This window comes from Macaca nemestrina, chromosome 2, assembly GCF_043159975.1.
Source record: "Macaca nemestrina isolate mMacNem1 chromosome 2, mMacNem.hap1, whole genome shotgun sequence".
In the NCBI taxonomy this organism is placed as follows: domain Eukaryota; kingdom Metazoa; phylum Chordata; class Mammalia; order Primates; family Cercopithecidae; genus Macaca; species Macaca nemestrina.
Window position 1 is genome coordinate 525,103 of NC_092126.1, and position 22,425 is coordinate 547,527.

At 40.7% G+C, this 22,425-nt stretch overlaps 2 protein-coding genes across 3 annotated transcripts in view; one reads left to right on the plus strand and one right to left on the minus strand.

Annotated features, from left to right (window-relative positions):
• The window catches only part of LOC105470754 (leishmanolysin like peptidase), a 76,560-nt gene extending 54,615 nt beyond the window's left edge, over window positions 1–21,945 (minus strand). For both annotated transcript variants that reach the window (XM_011722934.2, XM_071090534.1), the window contains exons 1-6: window positions 21,729–21,945; window positions 7,633–7,730; window positions 7,036–7,066; window positions 5,890–5,972; window positions 4,976–5,093; window positions 2,000–2,178 (exon numbers count right to left, since the gene is read on the minus strand). In XM_011722934.2, coding sequence (XP_011721236.2) covers window positions 2,000–2,178; window positions 4,976–5,093; window positions 5,890–5,972; window positions 7,036–7,066; window positions 7,633–7,730; window positions 21,729–21,923 — 704 coding nt within the window. In that variant the 5' untranslated portion in view covers window positions 21,924–21,945. The remainder of the gene's footprint in view (window positions 1–1,999; window positions 2,179–4,975; window positions 5,094–5,889; window positions 5,973–7,035; window positions 7,067–7,632; window positions 7,731–21,728) is intronic.
• A 232-nt stretch (window positions 21,946–22,177) lies between these two features.
• The window catches only part of LOC105470756 (IQ motif containing G), a 69,187-nt gene continuing 68,939 nt past the window's right edge, over window positions 22,178–22,425 (plus strand). The window contains exon 1 of the mRNA XM_071090537.1: window positions 22,178–22,323. The gene's annotated coding sequence lies outside the window, so the exon portion shown is untranslated. The remainder of the gene's footprint in view (window positions 22,324–22,425) is intronic.

Here is a 22,425-nt window from a genome sequence, read left to right on the forward strand (position 1 = left end):
TTCGAGACCAGCCTGGCCAACTTAGTGAAACCCCTGTCTCTATTAAAAATACAAAAATTAGTTGGGTGCAGTGGCACACACTTGTAGTCCTAAATACTTGGGAAGCTGAGGCAGGAGAATCACTTGAACCCAGAAGGCAGAGGTTGCAGTGGGCCAAGATCCTGCCATTGCACTCCAGCCTGGGTGACAGAGCAAGACTCTGTCACAAAAAAAAAAAAAAAAAAAAAAAAAGACTAGCTGACTCCCTTTGAAGTCAGCTAATCTCAAATCTAATCTCACCTAGATTTGAGAATGTTACATACAACCTATTCTGAGACATATGGCAATTCCTGCTGCCTTTAATTGACTTGTCTGGTGTGTGACAGGCAATCTTCTGCATATATAACTTTTCATTTCAAAGCTGAGCTGCTTCACGGGAAAGTTTTTGAAATCTTTTGTAAATAAAGAGAACTCTGAATTTCTAAGCGATATTTAGCTAAGTGAATTACATATAACAAATGATATGACAATTAGATGAATAGTCATTATTAACACCTTTCTTAACAGTTTTAGCACATAGGTCCTAAAATTAAAGTTCAAATTGTTTCCTTAGAGTGGTAGTCACCTGCAAAGAAAATTCTCTTGACAGTGGACTTACCATTATTATTATTATCATTATTATTATTATTATTATTATTGTTTTTTGGACACAGGGTCTGGCTCTGTGGCCCAGGCTGGAGTACAGTGGCACAATCACAGCTCTCTGCAGCCTCTGCCTCCCAGGCTTACGCAATCCTCCCATCTCAGCCTCCTGAGTAGCTGGGACTACAGGCGCACGCCACCACGCCTGGCTAATTTTTGTGTGTTTTGTAGAGACAGAGTTTCTCCATGTTGCCCAGACTGGTCTCAAACTCCTGAGCTCAAGTGATCCACCCGCCTCAGCCTCGCAAAGAGCTGGGATTACAGGTGTGAGCCACTGTGCCCAGCCATTTTGTTTTTTCTTTTTTGTGGGGGACAAGGTTTCGCTCTGTTGCCCAGGCTGGAGTGCAGTGGCATGATCACAGCTCACTGAGCCTCAACCTCTCAGGCTCAAGCAATCCTCCCACCTCAGTCTCCTGATAGCTGGGACCACAGGTGTGTGTCTCCATGCCTGGCCAATTTTATTTTTTGTCAAGATGAGGTCTCACTATGCTGCCCAAGCTGGTCTCAAACTCCTGGGCTGAAGTGATCCTCCCACCTCAGCCTCCCAAAGACCCGGGATTCCAGGTGTTAGCCACCGTACTTGGCTCACTTGACAGTAGACTTTTTCTTTGGAATTTTGGCAAAAACAACAGGCTCAAAATGGAAGAGGAACCGCAGGGAGAAAAGTCAAACGAAGTGCTTCACTTTTCTTTCACTTTGACTAAAAACTTGGGTTATCACATTAATAACAGTCTGATCACGGCCTCCTAACCACACTCCAAATCCAGGCAGCATGCTATTCCTGTCTACCAGAGGCAATCTGGCAAATCCAAGATTCCTGTAATCTTAACACTAAGAACAGTTTGCTTTGAAAGTTCCCACATTCGACCTTGGAAACTCAGTCCCAGAGGAAAGTCACCTGTCCGTGTCTGCTTCCTAAAAACAGTTTGCTTTGAAAGTTCCCATATTCGATCTTGGAAACTCAGCCCCAGAGGAAAGTCACCTGTCCGTGTCTGCTTCCTAAAACCAGTTTGCTTTGAAAGTTCCCATATTCGACCTTGGAAACTCAGCCCCAGAGGAAAGTCACCTGTCCGTGTCTGCTTCCTAAAACCAGTTTGCTTTGAAAGTTCCCACATTCGACCTTGGAAACTCAGCCCCAGAGGAAAGTCACCTGTCCGTGTCTGCTTCCTAAAACCAGTTTGCTTTGAAAGTTCCCACATTCGACCTTGGAAACTCAGCCCCAGAGGAAAGTCACCTGTCCGTGTCTGCTTCCTAAAACCAGTTTGCTTTGAAAGTTCCCACATTCGACCTTGGAAACTCAGCCCCAGAGGAAAGTCACCTGTCCGTGTCTGCTTCCTGCTGACAGTAGGCTGCATAAGAGATGATGTTTTCTTGGCTGCACCTCTCGGTGGCCAGAGCACCAACGTAAAGAACAAAGTCTGCGTCTGAGATGCCTTCTTGGTCTGGCACACCCACTGCTCGGTGAGGCCACTTACCACCGCGGTAGACCCTGCATTGCTGCACCCACGGGGGACACCAGAAAGCCAGAACAGACACAAAGTTAGATGTAGTGGCATTTAATCTTACAGTAAAATCTACACTATAAACACAGTACAATTTAATCTTTATTATCCCTAAACTTTTATCAAAATCCATACCTCCCTGTCCACTCAATACTTAGCTCTAATTCTGAATTTATTTTACTGAAATGTCCACTTTACATAAAATGATCATAAGCCTATAACTTCAATTAAATAATTGGTATTGACAAAGGAAGGCCAACCAAACAGGATGCTGAAAAGACAGAAATATAAAAGGTTTTAAAACTCTGAAACTAGATGAAGGGATTTCCCTAAAAGAAACTTTTTTTTTTTGCAACTTTCTTTGAATCTATAATTAATTCTAAACTAAATGGTAAAAAAGAATTTATCTAATAGAAATATATTTCCTATTATAATGTAATTCACATCTTGTTAAAAATTCAAATAATATAGGGTAGGAGTCATCTCCCCTTGTTTCTAATCTTCCAAGCAAATCTTTTATTATTAAAAACATTTTCTTTTTGAGGCAGAGTCACTCTGTCACTCAGGCTGGAGTGTAGTGACGTGATCTCGGCTCAGCTCCTGCCTCAGCATCCCAAGTAGCTGGGATTACAGGCGCCCACCACCATGCCCAGCTAATTTTTATATTTTTAGTAGAGACAGGGTTTCACCATGTTGGCCAGGCTGGTCTCGAACTCCTGAACTTGTGATCTGCCTGTCTCAGCCTCCCAAAGTGCTGAGATTACAGGCGTGAGCCACCGTGTCCGGCCTAAAATATTTCTTAAATATATACAGACGGGGTCTCACTATATTGACCAGGCTGGTCTCGAACTCCTGGCCTCAAGCAATCCTCCCATCTTGGCCTCCCAAAGTGCAGGGATTAAGGGATTATAGGCATGAGTCATGGCGCCCTGCCCAGCAAATCTTATTTGCCTCTGTAATGGTCACTTTTTTGAAAGCTACTTCTATCAAAATTCCCAAGTAATCATAATCTCCAAATTAGAAACAGAAAAATCAGTAAATTATTATTTTAAGGTGTAAGCAATGCTTGTAGAGAGAGGAAAAAAAACAAATTCTCATTTCATTTAATAGAAAATACACATTGTTTATTCTTCCTTCTCTAACACATGCATTTATGATTTTTAAAATCAATTACTTTAGGGAGTGGGAGCTAAGGAAATGCTGGTCAAAGAATACATGTTTATAGTTAGAAGGAATAAGTTCAAGAGATCTATTGTAAAGCACAGTGACTATGGTTAATGACAATATTGCTGTATTATTATTTATTTGTTTAGTTTACTTTAGTTTTGTTTTGTTTTGAGCCGGAGTCGAAGTCTTGCTCTGTCGCCTAGGCTGGAGTGCAGTGGTGTGACCTGGGCTCACTGCAACCTCTGCCTCCTGGGTTCAAGCTTCTCCTGCCTCAGCCTCCTGAGGAACTGGGTTTACAGGCACCCGCCACCATGTCCGGCTAATTTTTGTATTTTTAGTAGAGAGAGGGTTTCGCCATGTTGGCCAGGCTGGTCTCGAACTCCTGACCTCAGGTGATCCGCCCGCCTCAGCCCCCTCAGTGCTGGGATTACAGGTGGGAGCCGTTGTGCCCGACCTTCTAGTTTTTTTTTTTAAGCAATAGCTTAGCTTAGGCATAGTCTGAGATATTCTTATTTATCTATTTATTTTTGAGACAGGGTCTCACTCTGTCACCCAGGTTGGAGTACAGTGAGAAGATCACAGCTCATTGCAACCTCCACATCCCCAGCTCAGGCAATCCTCCCACCACAGCCTCCCAAGTAGCTGGGACTACAGGTGCACGCCACCACTCCTGGCTAACTTTTTATATTTTTTGTAGAGACAGGGTTTCACCATGTTGCCAAGGCTGGTCTTAAACTCCTGGAGTGAAGTAATCTGCCTGCCTCGGCCTCCCAAAGTACTAGGACTACAGGTGTAAGTTACTGTGCCCAGCCTAAATTTTTTATTTTTTTTGATATAAGTAATATATGTTCAATATGAGAAATCAGAACATCACAAAAATCTCCAGAACTTACAAAAGAAAAACACTTTCCCCAACAATCTCTTAAAGAAACGATTAACATTTTTATATGTATCCAGATTTAACATGTGTATACTTCCAGATTGCTTGATAATTTTTTATTGTCTGTGTTTCTATACTTTCAAATAAAATGGACTAACTGTGCATACTGATTTGCAACCTTTTTTTTCATGTAAGAGCTTAAATATCTTTCCAAGTCAGCACATAGAGATCTCCTTCACTTTTTAACAACTGCAAGGTATTCCACTACATGGTTATACCACACCCTAATAGGCAAAACTAATACCCTAAATAGGCATATTTATAGTTTTGCAAAGAACACCTTTAAACATATATTACATAGCCATTAGTATTTTATGGAATAAACTTCTAGGTTGGCTTGAAGCATACATATTTTTTATCTTAAGAGATGTCAGACTGTCCTTTAAAAAACTGAGGTATATGCCTTGCTAAAAGATATTCTGGAAGACAAGACAACGTTCTAAGCTAAACTGATTCAGCAGACCAAGATAAATGGGGCAGGGAGGTCTCTGGGGAGCAGTGAAGAAAGAAAATACCATTCAACTCACTTGAAAGCTAATGAAAGAATAAAATCAGCACATCTGTGATTACTTTTTGTAGACCAAGGAAGCTACTAGACTTTGAACTTGAATCTGTAAAAATTTGGGGACACTCACAAATTCAAAATCTCAAGTGTAAAAGTACTGCCAAGAGCAGGGTGAAATACCTGGAGATGTTCCTCTGGAACAACAACGGGGCCGCATTTCGTGTGCGCGGCACACTCCCCGGTGCAGTACCTGTGAGGGTCATTTTCCTTCCGGAGGTATTGGTTTGTTGCACATTGTCTTCAGTTCATTTGTACATCAAAGTTTAAATACAAAAAAGAGAATATTTTATAGCAGTTAAAAACATGGTAATCAACTGGTAGCTGCTATATTACTTCATTAATAATGTTACTATTTTAGTTAGGAAAGTAGTTAAGAAAGAATTCGGGTTCTATAGGAAATCCTCTTGATTTGTGGGGGTTTTTTTTGTTTTTTTTTTTTGTTTTTTGAGACGGAGTCTTGCTCTGTGCCCCAGGCTGGAGGCAGTGGCGCGATCTCGGCTCACTGCAAGCTCCGCCTCCCGGGTTCACGCCATTCTCCTGCCTCAGCCTCCCGAGTAGCTGGGACTACAGGCGCTCGCCACCACGCCCGGCTAATTTTTGTATTTTTTTAGTAGAGACGGGGTTTCACTGTGGTCTCGATCTCCTGACCTTGTGATCCGCCCGCCTCGGCCTCCCAAAGTGCTGGGATTACAGGCTTGAGCCACCGGGCCCGGCCGATTTGTGTTTTTAAACACCCAAATACTTCATAAAGCCACCACTGTATACACATGAACGAGGGGAAAAGGTGATCTGGAGAACAGAGGACAACTACACCCAGAAAAAATGCAGTAGACCATCTCACAATGAAAGGTCAGGGAAAGAATGATTATCCAGCAGGCACTTTTTTAATTCTTTTTAAATACCTTGCAGTTTGGTCTCTAAGAACAAGCATAATAAAGTTATGGTATAAGTTTCATACCTTGTCATATTCATAGATAGGGAGAGGCAGAGTACTAAATGGCTGAAGAAAACCATCTGTGTTGAATGTGGCATACCTGCTAAGTAAGATGGTGCCCGCAGGTCGACGGACCTGAAAAGTCTTCTCTAAATAAGAAATAGCTTGTGGGAAAAGCTTGTTCTAAATAAAAGTTAAAAAAAGAAACAGAATTATAAGGAAGATATAAATTATATTTTAAACAAGCAAATACAGCATATTAATGAAAAAAGCCTTATAATTCTGGAATACAGATACTAGTCAAGGTTGTATGGTAAGGCGTAGGAAGAGAGGAAGCCTAGGAGGAAAAGAATTTCCCCCGTTTTCTAGTTCAGCTTGGGAAAACGGCACCAGGCAGAAATTTCTTTCCCTAGTCCCACTTAAATAGAAAGCCAGAAAACATTTATCTCAACTGTTTTTAATTTTTAATTAAATATTAACTTCCTTCAATACTACACCTTTAACAAAACTGCAATATATCTCAACTATTAATCTAGATTACTATGAATGATGGACTGACTTAGATGATTCCAACAGTAAGATAGTTTATGTAAAGAAAATCTTACCTTTCATTAAACTCACCAATTTCTGTGGCCCATGGTGAGCTGGCTTTGTGTGTGTGCATGTGTGTGTGCCTGTGTGCGTGCGTGTATATGCGTGGGTGTGTGCGTGTGTGTGCGTGTGTGTGTGCACGTTTGTGTGTGTGTGCGCGTGTGTGCATGTGTCTGCACGCATGTTTGCGTGTGTGTGCATGCATGTGCGTGTGCGTGCGTGCATGTGCGTGCGTGCGTGCGTGCCTGTGTGCATGTGTGTATGTGTGTGGGTGTATGTGTCTCCATACGGTTAAAAATCTGATGTGGTTATCAAGTCAATCAATTCTCAGGAAAATAAACATTTCCACCAAAAGAACAGTGTTCTCAATGTGTTTCAAAAATTGTCTTTTTCACCCTATTCTCTGCATGATTTGCTCCCCAAAAACTTGAGAAAGCAAGCAAAAAAACGAGACTGATTAATTTAATGCCAAATACCAACAAAGTTTTCATGAGTGCATCACAAAGACACCTTTTGTGAAATGATAAACACTTTCACTACCAACACCTTTTATTCAGTCACAAGAGTCACGTATATATTTTTCTTTACTGAAGTAGAATTTGCATACAATAAAATTTTAAGTGTCCAATTCAAGTTACGAGTATTTATTACATACCTTTACAAGATTTTTTTTCTCAGGGAGCAACCTGAAAATAATGACATAAAAACATAAGAATTACCTCTCACAGGCGTAGCACATGTAATCAAGAAACAACCACAAAAATGGGCAACCAGCAGGCCTTGGGGCTGCTCTGCCTATGGAGTAGCCATTCTTTTATTACTTTACTTTTCTAATAACCTTGCTTTCATTTTACTGTATGGATTTGCTTCTAATTCTTTCTTGTGAGAGATCCGAGAACCCTCTCCTGGAGTCTGAAGCGGACCTCTTTCCCGTAACACTAGTACTTATTGAAGGGTACCTTCCAGGTCTGTTACTGTCCACGTCCAAGTAGATCCACATTTGTTCTGTTTAAATTATTCATGATTTACCAGGAAAGGGAGATGGTCAAAGAAAATTATTCATAATGTATAGGCTTTAATCATATCCCATATTTTCATATTTTCAGACTAAAATGCATTTTCAGCTTAATTCTGAAGCTACACTAGTCCTTTTTAAGTTTTATCTATGAATTTTTAAAACTTCAGGTAACAGATGAAAATACATTTAACATTTAGATTAATAATGAAAAAGACAATAAAATGGTGTACTTACTCTTCAACACTTTTATCATAAACAGTCTTGATTCTTAAATGCTCATCAACATCTCTCTTGACCACATGATTTGCCTTAAGATGAACTTTATTTATAACCTGAAAAAAGGGAACAGATTTGAAAACTTTTTAAGACATAGAGATTAACCCATTGCGATCCAAACTTAAAATTAATGAACTAAATTTCAAGTGTAACACCCAGAGAAAAAGTTCCCTGGCCCATATTCCACCGTTTCAGCATTCTTGAACCTCAAAGATCTCCCAAACAAGCACTACCATTTGGAAGGTAAGTACCATAAATTCAAGTCACATGACTAAATCATTATGGATACAGTAGTTGCCAAAAAGTTTTTACAGTTCTCTGTCACTTATTTGTAGTTTCTTATATAAATTCTAGCTTTGCCAAATTGAGTCTCGAGAAAATGACAGGAAGAGACCAAAAGTATCTTCAATTACTTTAAAAGAGGACAAAAATTTATTTATGAAAGAATTTTTCATTTTGAATTTTTTCTCCAGTTCTCATTTACCATTTACACGATTTTTTCAGGGATGAATAAAAGAAGACAAGAAAGGTCTCCGCAGTATCAACACTTTATGAAACTCTTGATGTACGAAAGAAAAAATTGTGTTAGCTTAACTAAAAGTAAGCTATATACTATCTCATTCATATAATTCCAGCAGTGGACAACCACATTTTCATTTTTATACTATTTCTGCAGATTTATACAAGAAAATAAAATTTTATATTTTGTAAAAAACAACTATATGTTTGATCTATTAACATAATATAGTGACAGTCATAGATTTTCACAATACTTATTGCCTGCTCTGCTACAATGGCCTGACACCCTACCTCCAGTCTTTTACTCATTCTATTCCAACCTGTCTCCAGGTAACAGATTATTTTATGGCCCTTAAAAAACCATCAGAGGCCGGGTACGGTGGCTCACGCCTATAATTCCAGCACTTTGGGACTTTGGGAGTCCAAGGCAGGCAGATCACAAGATCAAGAGATCAAGACCATTCTGGCTAACGTGGTGAAACCCCGTCTCTATTAAAAATACAAAAACATTAGCCAGGCGTGGTGACGCGTGCTTGTAGTTGCAGCTACTTGGGAGGCTGAGGCAGGAGAATTGCTAGAACCCGGGAGGTGGAGCTTGCAGTGAGCTGAGATCGCGCCATTGCACTCCAGCCTGGGCGGCAGAGCAAGACTCCGTCTCAAAAAAAAAAAAAAAAATCAGAAATGTCTGAGCACAGCAAATGGATATGGTACATTTTAGGAACCCATTGCATGAGTAACCTCCCTGCAGATAACACATTACAAAGTCCAGACAAAATATACTGTCTGACAGTATTTGGGGGAGGGAGAAAGACAGGTAGAATCTGGAAGAATCTACCCTTGGAATACAGGAATTATATCTCTGAGATGTGCAAGTCTAACTTTTGTTTGAGAGCACTACCCAATCTGTGCCTCCTGGAGTGGCAGGAGGTCACAGCTTCACTGGCTTGAGGAGCTACAGCAAAATGTTCAGAACTTGTATCACCAGAAAATTAGAAGTTAGAGATGAAATCTTGCAAGAGAAGAAGCCACAGAAGGTACCCCAAAATCTGCATATGAAATCCAGTCAAATATTTGACTGACCACCAAATTCCCTGGCTGACAATCAAATTACATATGTATGAGATAAAACCTAGCAAAGAATAAATGTTGCCAACAACAGGAGATAGACTTTGGAATTTTGAACACAGTTAAGTTAAACGCCAGCTACCAAAAAAAAAAAAAAAAAAAAAATCTTCAGAGAAATACAACAGAATCCAGAGACTTTACAATGTATTATCTATGGTGTCCATTATTTAATAAAAAAATCAGCAGCAATGAGAACAAAATGAAAATGAGATCCACAATGGGGGAAAAAGCAGGGAATAGAAACAGACCCTAAGATGACCTGAATTTAAACAATTACTTTAATGCAGCTTAAATGTGTTCAGGAATTTCAAAGAAAACATATACATAATGAGTAAGCAGACAGTGAACCTCAGAAGAGAAACTATGAAAAGAACCAAAGAAAAAAGAGCCAAATGGAAATTCTAGAGCTTAAAAGTATAACAACTAAAATGAAAAATTCATTGGGGCCAGGCATAGTGGCTCACGCCTGTAATCCCAGCACTTTGGGAGGCCAAGGTGGGTGGCTCACTTGAGTTCAGGAGTTCCAGACCAGCCTGCCCAACAGGGTGAGACCCTGTCCCTACTAAAAATACAAAAATTAGCCAAGTATTGTGGTGCACACCTGCAATCCCAGCACTCAGGAGGCTGAGGCATGAGAATTGCTTGAACCCGGGAGAGGGAGGTTGTAGTGAGCCAAGACTACACCATCACCCTACAGGCTGAGCGACAGAGCGAGACTCTTGTCTCAAAAAAAAATTTTTTTCACTAGAAAGAATTAAAAGAAGATTGGAGACGGCAGAAGCATCAGTGAACTTGAAGATAGATCGAGATATTATCCAATCCAAAGAAGAGAAATGAAAAAGACAAAACAAACAAACAAAAAAAAAAAAACATAGCCTCAGAGAATGGATACCAAGCAGTCTAGCAGATATGTCATTAGAGTCCTACAAGGACAGGAGAAATTAGGAGATGGAGTATATATTTGAAAAAAATAACAGCTAAAAAAATTCAAATTTGGTGAAAGACATCAACTTATAGATCCAAGAAGTTCACTAAACCTCAAGCAGGATGAAAAACAAACAAGCTGGGTACAGTGGTTCACGACTGTAATCCCAGCTACTCGGGAAGCTGAGGCATGAGAATCACTTGAACCCAGAAGGCGGACATTTTAGTGAGCCAGGATCGTGCCACTGCACTCCAGCCTGGGGAACAGAGTGAGACTCTGTCCCCCAAAACAAACAAACAACACCCAGGTGCATAATGGGCAAACTTGTGACATCTAAAAATAAAGATAAAATATTGAAAGCCATGAGAGAAAAACAACACATTTGATATGGTTTGGTTCTGCATCCCCAACCAAATTTCATCTTGAATTGTAAACCTGGGGGTGTTTCCCATGCTGTTCTCACGATAGTGAGTGAGTTCTCACAAGATCTGATGGTTTTATAAGCCTCTGGCATTTCCCCTGCTTGCACTTCTCTCTCCTGCCACCATGTAAAGAAGGTCCTTGCTTCTCCTTCACCTTCCGCCATGATTGTAAGTTTCCTGAGGCCTCCCATGTGGAATTGTAAACCTCTTTCCTTTATAAACTACCCAGTCTCAGGTAGTATCTTTATAGCAGTGTGAAAACAGATTAATACAACATTATATATAGGAAGGAAAGAGAAGTACGAATGGCACCAACTTTCTATCAAGAACAATAAAGAACAGAAGACAATGAAATAAACAGTAAAGGGCTAAAAAAAAGAAATTCAACACAGAAGTCTATATCCAATGAAACTACCCTTCAAAAATGAAGAGGAAACAAAGACATTTCAGATAAATCTGAGAAAATTCATCACCAGCAGACCTACACTACAGGAAATGTTAAAGGAAGTTCTTCGTGGGAATGGCAATAACACTAAAGGGTAACTTGCTTCTGTAGGAAGGAATAAAAACTACTGGAAATGGTAAATATGTGAATAGATATAAAAGACTATTGTGCAGAAGAGTCAACATAGCAGGTCAGAGATTGCTCTCTGTAGGAATGCCTGCTTGCAAGGTTGACCTTTTGCTGGCATCTGGAAGTGTAAACACTTCCCTACACTGATCTAAAACTTCACTAGGTTATAAGGATGGCTCTTTGTGTCTAAACTATTTGCAGAAACAATATGGTTTATGCTGAACATTTACTTGCTTCTAGAGTCTGAAATTTCAGTGGCTGAAATTTTGTCTACATGACCAGCCTCCAATAAAAACCCTGAACTCTAAGAATCAGGTAATCTTCTCTGGTAGACCACACTTTGTGCACGCTGTCACAACTCACTGCTGAAGGAATTAAGCAGGTCCTGAGTGAGTCTACTAGGAGAGGACTCTTGGAAGTTTCTGCCTAATTTCCTCTAGTCATTGTCCCATGATCCTCTTCCCTTTGCTGATTTTACTTTATATGCTTTCAGCGTAATAAATCTCAGTTGTGAGTATGACTACAAGCTGAGTCTAGTGAGGCCACCTAGCAATCACCAAACCTGGAGTGGTCTTGGGAACCCTCAATACAATTATACACACTTCTTTTCTTCTTTTAATTTCTTTGGAGACAAATAAATATTTAAAGCAAAAATTGTAAAATTTTTAATTGTGAAGTTTATTTTTTATTTTTTAAATTTATTTATTTTGGGTTTTTTTTGAGACAGTCTCTCTCTGTCATCCCGGCTGGAGTGCAGTGGCGCAATCTCGGCTCACTGCAACCTCCACCTCCTAGGTTCAAGCGATTCTCCTGCCTCAGCCTCCTGAGTAGCTGGGATTACAGGCACCTGCTACCATGCCCAGCTAATTTTTGTACTTTTGTAATTTTAGTAGAGACAGGGTTTCACCATGTTGGCCAGGCTGCTCTTGAATTCCTGACCTCAGGTGATCACCAGCCTCAGCCTCCCAAAGTACTGGGATTACAGGCATGAGCCACCATGCTGGCCTAATTGTGAGGTTTATAATATATAAAGAAGTAATATATTAATATATTATATTTACAATATTATATTACAACAACAGCAAAATGAATAAAATTATGCTATGGAAAGTTTCCTATATTTAACATGACTAAGTAGATATCATAAGTACACTACATACATTGTAATCACTGGAGCAAACACTCAATATTTTGTATTATACATTCTGCTCAAGTGCGTGTGGGACATTCACCTAGTTAGATCATATTTTGGGCCATAAAACAAACTTTAAGACGTAAAAGAACTGGTAAAAAGGATGTTCTCTATCAATAACAAAATTCAACTATAACGCAATTTCAGAACAAAATCTGGGAAATCCCCAAATATTTCTGAAAAATCAAACAACAAACTTCTAAATAACCCTTAGTTGGGAGAGAAAATTACAAGGGAAATTAGAAAATAGTTACGACTAAATGAAAATAAAATTACAACAAGTTAATATTTGTGGGATACAGCTAAAGTAGTATGTATTTAGAGGAAACTGATAGCTTTAAATGTTTATTTTAGAAAAAAGATCTCAAATTCATGATCTAAGGTTCCACCTTAGGATAATAAGAAAAAAAAATTAAACTCAAAGAAAGCACTAAGGCTGGCATGGTGGCTCATTCCTATAATCCCAGTATTTTGGGAGGCTAAGATGAGAGGATTGCTTGATCTCAGGAGTTCAAGGCTGTAGTGAGCAGTGATCATGCCATTGCACTTCAACCTAGGCGACACAGTGAGATCCTATCTCCAAAAAAAAAAAAAAAAAAAAGACAGAGAGAATATAAACTATCAATGTCAGAAACTACACAGAAGATATCACTACAGACTTTCCAGCCATTTAGAGATGATCATAAAGGAATGTTATGAAAAACTTCATGTCCATAAATTTGACAACTTAAAATGAAATTCTTTGAGAGACATAACTTAATAAAACACTGTCAAGAAGAAATAAATAACCTGAATAGTCCAATACCAAAGTATATGAGTTCATAGTTTATGACTTTCAAAAAAGAAAATTCCAGACTGAGATGGCTTAATTAGTGAATTCTACTAAACAGTTAAGGAAGAAGCAACATTGATTCTACAGAAACTCTTCCTGAAAATAGAAGAAAATGAGACATGTCCCAAGTCATGCTATGAGACCAGCATTATCCTGATACCAAACCTGTGTTGCGGGAAGTCAGGGACCCCAAATGGAGGCACCAGCTGGAGCCATAGCAGAGGAACATAAATTGTGAGTATTTCATTTTAATATGGACACATGCCAGTTCCCAAAATTAATACTTTTATAATTTCTTACACCTGTCTTTACTGCAATCTCTGAACATAAATTATGAAAATTTCATGGACATTTATCAGTTCCCAAATAATACTCTTATAATTTCTTTTTTCTGAGATGGAGTCTCACTCTGTCGCACAGGTTAGAGTGCAATGGCATGATCTCAGCTCACTGCAAGCTCCACCTCCTGGGTTTACACCATTCTCCTGCCTCAGCCTCCCGAGTAGCTGGGACTATAGGCACCCGCCACCACACCCAGCTATTTTTTTTTTTTTTTTTTGTATTTTTAGTAGAGACGGGGTTTCACCGTGTTAGCCAGGATGGTTTTGGTCTCCTGACCTTGTGATCTGCCCGCCTCAGCCTCCCAAACTGCTAGGATTACAGGCGTGAGCCATCACCCCAGCCTACTCTTATAACTTCTTATGCCTGTCTTACTTTAATCTCTTAATCCTGTTATCTTCATAAGCTGAGGATATATGTCACCTCAGGACCACTGTGATAATTGTATCTAACTGTATAAATTGATTGTAAAACATGTGTTTTTGAACAATATGAAATCAGTGCACCTTGAAAAAGAACAGAATAACAGCTGTTTTAGGGAACAAGGGAAGACAACCATAAGGTCTGACTGCCTGCAGGGTCGGGCAGAATACAGTCATATTTTTCTTCTTGCAGACAGCCTATAAATGCATGTGTAAGTAGGGAAGATATCACTGAATTATTTTCCTAGCAAGGAATATTTAAGACTCTGGGAAAGGAATGCATTCCTGGGGGGAGGTCTATAAACAGCTGCTCTGGGAGTGTCTGTCTTATGCGGTTGAGATAAGGACTGAAATACGCCCTGGTCTCCTGCAGTACGGTCAGGATTATTAGGGTGGGGAAAAAATCCCACTCTGGTGAATTTGAGGTCAGACTGGTTCTCTGCTCTCGAACCTTGTTTTCTGTTAAGATGTTTATCAAGACAATACGTGCACAGCCGATCACAGACCCTCATCAGTAATTCTAATTTTGCCCTTGCCTTGTGATCTTTGCTTTGCCCTTTGCCTTGTGATCTTTACTGGCCTCAGAAGCATGTGATCTTTGTTCTCCTTTTTGCCCTTTGAAGCATGTGATTTTTGTGACCTACTCCCTGTTCGTACACCCCCTCCCCTTTTAAAGTCCTTAATAAAAACCTGCTGGTTTTGTGGCTCAGGTGGGCATCACAGTCCTACCAATATATGATGTCACCCCCAGAGGCCCAGCTGTAAAATTCCTTTCTTTGTACTCTTTCTATTTCTCAGCCAGCTGACACTTAGGGAAAACAGAAAGAACCTACGTTGAAATATTGGGGGCGGATTCCCCTGATAAACCTGAAGTTATTATTACAGAAGAAAAGAAAACTATAGACCAATATCCTTGCAAGTAGTTGGTAAAAAACACAAATATAAAATAGAAAAAATAAAATTAAAAAAAACTACAGATCAATATCCCTTATTAATATAGATATAAATGTGCAATGGCTCACACTTACAATCCCAGAGCTTTGGGAGGCCAAGGTAGGAAGACTCCTTGAGCCCAGTGGTTCCAGACCAGACTGGGAAACACAGCAAGACCCCATATCCACTAAACATAAAAATAAATGAACCAGGTGTTGTGGCTCTCACCTGTAATCCTAGCTAACTGGGAGGCTGAGGCAGGAGGATTGCTTAAGCGAAGTCATTTAAGACTGTATAGTGAGCTATGATTGTGCCACTATACTCCAGCCTGGATGACAGAGTAACATCCTGTCTCTAAAAAAATAAAAATATATAGATGTAAAATCATCAACAAAATATTAGCAATTCAAACCCAGCAAAATATAAAAAGGGTAATAAATCATCACCAAGTGAGGTTCATCTCAAGAATGCAAGGCTGATTTGACATTCAAAAAAATCAATCAATGTAACTCGTAATATAAACAGAGAAAAGAAGAAAAGCCACATGATTGTATCAACTGGTGCAGGAAAGATAGTTAACAAAATTCAACATCCATCCATTATTTTTTTTAAAAACTCTCAGCAAACTAGGTATAGAAGGGAATTTTCTTAATTTTATAAAGCATGCCTACCCAAAAACTCCACAATTAATATTTTTAATAGTGGAAGGTAATGTTTTCCCTCTAAGATCAGAAACAAGACAAGGATGTCTACTCTTCCCACTCTTATTCAACATCATGCCCCAGACATGTATGATAATATTAACATTAAAGATGTAATAGGCTGGGCGTAGTGGCTCACACCTGTATTCCCAGCACTTTGGGAGGCCGAGGTGGGTGGATCACTTGAGGTCAGGAGTTTGAGTCCAGCCTGGCCAATATGGCGAAACCTGTCTCTACTAAAAATACAAAAATTAGCCAGGCATGGTGGCGGGTGCCTGTAATCCCAGCTAGTCCGGAGGCTGAGGCAGGAGAATTCCTTAAACCCAGAAGGCAGAGGTTGCAGTGAGCCGAGATTGTGCCACTGCACTCTAGCCTGGGCGATGGAGAGAGACTCTGTCTCAAAAATAAAAACATGCAATAAACAAAAGATATACATTGTAATGCCTAAAATGCACAAGCACACATGCATACACACAGGTAAATGTAAGAAAATGAAAAGATACACATGTAAGCTTGAACCACAAGCAAGCTAAATACACCTATTTTCTCTTGAATTAATATAGTCATTATTAGGCTGGAGCACAGTGGTACAAACCTGGCTCACTGCAGCCTTCACCTCCTGGGCTCAAGTGATCCCCCCACCTCAGCCCCCACAAGTAGGTGGGACTACAGGTGCACAACACCACACCCAGCTAATTTCTGTATTTTTTGTAGACACAGGGTTTCACTAAGTTGCCCAGGCTGGTCTTGAACTCCTGAGCTCAAGTGATTTGCCACCCTGGCCTCCAGAAGTGCTGGAATTATAGGCATGAGTGACTGTACTTGGCCAGTAATTTTTAATAGAGAAAATCTAAAGTATCAATCACCTCAATTTATTAACATGTATAGAAACCTATATTCAGTAAGTACAGAATAGGCCAGGTACAGTGGCTCATGTCTGTAATCCCAGCACTTTGGGAGGCCAAGGCAGGAGGACTGCTTGAGTCCAGGAGCTCGAGACCAGCCCAGGCAACATACTGAGATCCCATCTCTAAAACAATAAAATAAAATAAAAATAACTATAGAATATATATTCTTTATAAGTACATGTGAAAAATTAAACAGGATAGATCATATTCTAAACCATAAATAAAATAATCTCGGCCAGGTGCAGTGGCTCACGCTTGTAATCCCCACACTTTGGGAAACTGAAGCAGGAGGATTGCTTCAAACTGGGAGTTCAAGACCAACCTGGGCAACGTAGCAAGACTCTGTCTCTACAAAACTAAAAATAAAAAATTAGCCAGGTGTGGTGGCATGTGCCTGAAGTTCTAGCTACTCATAAGGTTGAGGCAGGGAGACTGTCTGAATACAGGAGTTCGAGGTAGCAGTGAGCTATGATCATATCACTGCACTCCAGCCTGGGTGACAGAGGGACACGTTGTCTCTTTTTTTTTTTTTTGAGATGGAGTTTCACTCTTGTCGCCCAGGCTGGAGTGCAGTGGCACAATTTTGGCTCACTACAACCTCCACCTCCTGAATTCAAGCAATTCTCCTGCCTCAGTCTCCAGAGTAGCTAGGATTAAAAGTGCCCGCCACCATGCCTGGCTAATTTTTGTATTTTTAGTAGAAACAAGTCTCGCCATGTTGGCCAGGCTTGTCTCAAACTCCTGACCTCAGGTGATCCACCTGCCTTGGTCTCCCAAACTGCTGGGATTACAGGCATGAGCCACTGCACCCAACCGAGACCTTGTCTCTTAAAAAACTTTTTTAGGCCGGGTGTGGTGGCTCACGCCTGTAATCCCTTTGGGAGGCTGAAGCAGGCGGATTATGAGGTCAAGAGATCGAGACTATCCTGGCCAACATGGTGAAACCCCATCTCCACTAAAAATACAAAAATTAGCCAGGCGTGGTGGCAGGCGCCTGTAATCCCAGCTACTTGGGAGGCCGAGGCAGGAGAATCGCTTGAACCCGGGAGGCGGAGGTTGCAGTGAGCTGAGATTGCACCACTGTTCTCCAGTCTGGGCAACAGAGCAAGACTTTGTCTCAAAAAAAACAAAAAACCAAAAAAACCAAAAATTTTAACCTAAATGATAATTAAAATGCCAAGTGTCAAAATTTGTGAAGAGCGGATAAAGTTGTACTTAGAAATTTATATCTTTGAATGTTGACATTAGAAGGAAAAAAAGGTTAAAAAACAGTGATCTAAGTTTCCACCTAATAATATGAGCAAACTAAATCCACAATAAGTAGAAAGAGGAAATAACAAAGAACAGAAAACAATGAAATAGAAACAAACATTAAAGAAAATTGCCAAAGCCAACATGACCAAGTTTATCCCAAAACTGCAATGTTGATTTCCTACTGGAAAAAGCAATGTAATCTACCACAGAACAGTTCATAAAGGGAGAAGCTATATGATTATCTCAATAATTACCAGAAAAAAACAAAAAGCATGTGACAAAATTTGTCCCCATTCAGGATAAAAACCCTCAGGAAACCAGAAACCAAAGGGAGCTTTCTCAGTCTGATAAAGGGGACTATAAAAAAATGTAAAGTTAACATTATACTTAATGGTCAAGGACTGGTCCTAAGATCAGGAACAAACAGCAAGGAGGTACGCTATCTCACTTTTGCTCAGCCTGGAACTGGATGTCCTCACCAGAGCAATAAGGGGGAAAAAATACATAAATGATACAAAACTACAACAACAAAAATTGTTCCTATTTATAGTTAATACATTGCTAACATAAAAAATTGTAAGGGAGGAAACCCTACTAGAATAAACAAGTTTAGCTAAGTCTCAGAAGACAAAGTTAATATACAAAAATTATTTTTACATACTAGCAGTGTATTTTTACATACTAGCAGCAAACAATTCGAAAACTTTAACCATAATTCCACTAACAACGGCATCAAAAAATAAAAGACTCAGGAAAACATTTAACAAAAAACATGCAAGATCCGGTTGGGCACGGCGGCTCATGCCTGTAAGCCTGGCACTTTGGGAGGTCCAGGCAGGAGGATCGCCTGAGGCCAGGAGTTCGAGACCTGCCTGCACTCTGTCTCTACAAAAAATAAAAAATTAGCCAGGTGTGGTGGCACATACCTGTAGTCCCAGCTACTTGGGAGATTAAGGCAGAAGGATCATTTGAGCCCAGGAGTTCAAGCCTGCTGTGAACTATGATTCTGCCACTGCACTCCAGCCTGAGTGACAGAGCAAGACTCTGTCTCAAAACAAAAACAAAAACAAAAAAAGAGAAAAGAAAATGGAAGAAAAAAATGCAAGATCTATACATTGCTGAGAGAAATCATGTATCACCTCAATAAATGGAGAAACATATATTATGTTCATGGATTGAAAGACTTGATACCGTTCGATGTCAATTATCTCCAAATGATCTATAGAGTAAATGCAGTCTGAATCATAAATCCATCAGGATTTTTTGAAGAAACTGAGAAGCTGACTCTAAAATTTATATTGATCTGTCTTTGAGCCTCCCCCTGCTAATAAATACATAAATTTATATGGAAATATAAAAGCCTTAAAATAGTCAAAATCATTTTGAAAAGGAAGAACAAAGCAGGAAGGCTTACAATACTGTCTGATTTAAATATTTATTACTGAGGTACATATGGCAACTGAATACCCATATGGGGTACTGAGGTACATATGGCAACTGAATACCCATATGGGGTACTGAGGTACATATGGCAACTGAATACCCATATGGGGCAAAAAAAAAAAAAAAAAAAAAGGATCTTGATCCCCTATCTCACATCATATATAAAAATTAATTTGAGATGAATCATAATCCTAAAAGTGAAGGCTTCTAGAACACATGAGAATATTTTTATGACCTGGGGTATTTAAAGATATCTTAGAAAGGACATCTGTTGGTGAGGATATGCAGCAACCATAACTAATATTTTGTTGATGGGGGTGTAAAATGGTACAGTATTTTGGAGAAAGGGTTAGTATTTTTTCTAAACATTCACCTACCCTTTCACTCAGTAATTTCACCCCTAGGTATTTATCCAAGAACAATGAAAACATATATCCACAAAAATTACGTACAAGAATATTGACAGCAGCTTTATTTATAATAGCTAAAATCTGGAAGCAACCAAAATACCCATCTTTGCACAAGATAACGGAAAAACAAATTGTGATATAGGTATTCAGTGGAATACTCAGCAATTCAAAGGAATAAATTACTATCACATACAACACAAATCTCACAGACATAATGCTGAGCAAATGCCAAATACAGAGGAGTACATACCATATAATTCCATTCATATACACGAAGCTCTAGAATTGGCCAAACTAATCTAGTATTTAAAAAAAAATTAGAAAACTAGTTGCCTGAGGTGGACAGGTGACTGGCACAGGACAGGAGGGAACGTTCTGGAGATGTGGGAATGTTCTACGTTGTGATGGGTTGTATGCTTTATGTGAATGTGCACGGATACATTTGAGGCATTTCAATATATGTAAATTTTACCAAAAACCTTTTCAAAAGAACAGTAACTCAAGTAGGGGGTTGGGGAATGGCTGAAAGTATATGAAACAAGAATGGCAGAACCTTCAAGCTAGGTGTTAAAGCTAGGTGATGGGTCCATGGGGGTTCATTACATTATTCTGATGTTGTTTGTACCGGCATAATAAAAGGTAAAAACAAAACTTCCAAGTTTTAGTTGTGAACAAGTTAAAACGTAAACTGTTTTGGAGCTCTCCAACACCACCAAAAACAAAAAAGTTACTGTAATTCCCAGAAGCATTGAACAGAGGTGTAGTCATTAGCATAACCACAGTGAACACTGTAGTTCCTGCCTATACTCTTGTGTCCACGTTAAAGCAAGGAGAATGGTGAGGACGACAGGGTACTTACATACTCTATGAGGAACCAGGGAAACGTATTAGGGACCAGGACTCTTTCTCTTATTTTAATCCAAATTAAAAGAGAGAAGTGCAGGGTTCTGTGGGAAACTTTTTTTAAAGAATTGAGCCAAAATGCAGTGTCATGATAAAAGCTGCAAAAAAGCTATAAACTCCGAAGTTAATATTTTGGCTCACTTGGTTATGAAGAGTATGCATGTAACATTTTGGGAAATTACCATAAAAATGAGTGTCTTTAGATTTCTGGACTGAACTGAACGTGTGTGTATCAGCATGCAGCCCTGCCCCCAGGTACTCTCCCTCCTTTTCTCAAGGAATATGGATTATCGTGGACCCACCTCTGACCTAAATACTGTGAAGGAATCAAAGTATGAAACACAAACCTCATCCCACGGAACCTTACAATTTAACTGCAAAGGCAAGATGCGCCTAAAAAAAATAAGCCATTACCACATAGCAGTACTTGGTTAAATGCTAGGAGGGAGTACAGATAACGATGTACTTTTTAATGAAAAGAATATTCCGCTGTGGGAGTTTCGGCAGGCTGCCTTGAGGTTGGGGAACTTGAAATGAGACAAAGTATTTAAGCAGGGAGAAAAATGGGACGGGAGGCCGGCAGGCACTTCCAGAGCAGAGGAATCGGGTAAAGCAAACAGAGCGACGACACAACGTGAAAAGAAACCTGAAGTTTGTCTCCAGTGAGCCCCCAACATCCCCCCAACGCCTCTGTCTGGCTCTCCGTTCAGTATCTTCCCGAAACTTCAGGTCAGCGGTTCCTAAAGTGGTCCCCGGACAAGCATACATCACCAACCAGCCGGGAACGTAAACTGTCAATCTGGGGACTCATCCCAGACCCACTGAGTCACTAAGTGGGGGACTGGGGGCGGCAATCTGTGTTGGACCGTGTGCGTCGGGTGACTGTGATGCACGCTCAAGTTTGAAAAGCACTCCTCCAGGGCTACTGCTAAGCACAACCCTCCGCACAGAAGTGATACTGTTCTGAGCGCCTAACAGCCAACTCGCAGGGTGTAGGGAGCTGAGAGCGGGTCCCAGGCCTGTAAGAGTTCAGGCTCTGCCCCGATTTCGCTTTCTCATCCAGGACACCTTCTCCCAGTCACTACCTCCTACGCCTGCTCCTTCTGGACGACTTTACCCTGACAGGGCCCGCTCCCGCCCCTGTCGCCCTACCTCAGTGTCAGAGGGGACGTGGTGCCGGCAGGGAGGGGAACTGCCCAAGGAGACGGGAGTAGATGTGGCGCTGGCCCGGAGCCCGCCCAACAGGAGTAAAACGCTTCGGACCCACATAGACCCGCTCCAGCGCCACCGGCTCCGGCCCGGGCCTGAGCCTGAGTAACCCGCTCCTCCTCCCCACTCGGCCGCCATCTTCGGGCCGAGCGTCGTTACCATGGAGCGCGTGACGCCTCTGCGCCCGCGCCGGCCCCGCCCCTCGCCGCTCGGGGCAGACGGAGGCCCCCGCCGGCGGAAAGGTGCTTTCCGATTGGACAGCGTCACCCGCTGGAAGTTCGCGGCAGAAGATGAGGGCGGCGATCACGTCCATCGCGTCTCGTTGCGCGAAGCCGGCCAATAAATGCCGTTTGGAGGCCCACGTGAGTGGGGCTGTGGGAGGAAGACGGGCGCGCGGGCGTTGGCCGTGTGTGGGTGTCTGAGGCAGTTTTCCAGTTCTTTCATTTACCAAAGTGATATGCACCTACTAGGTGCCAGGTGTTTAGACGGACATTCAACCCTCTGCAAAATCTTTCAGTGTAGTCCTCTGTAGGAAAAGGTGAGTGGAATACTTTCCTTTACTTATCCTGAGTCACCAACTTTAGGCGCTTTACTTGACTAAAGCCATTTCCTGTAAAAATCAATGATACACACTTTACTA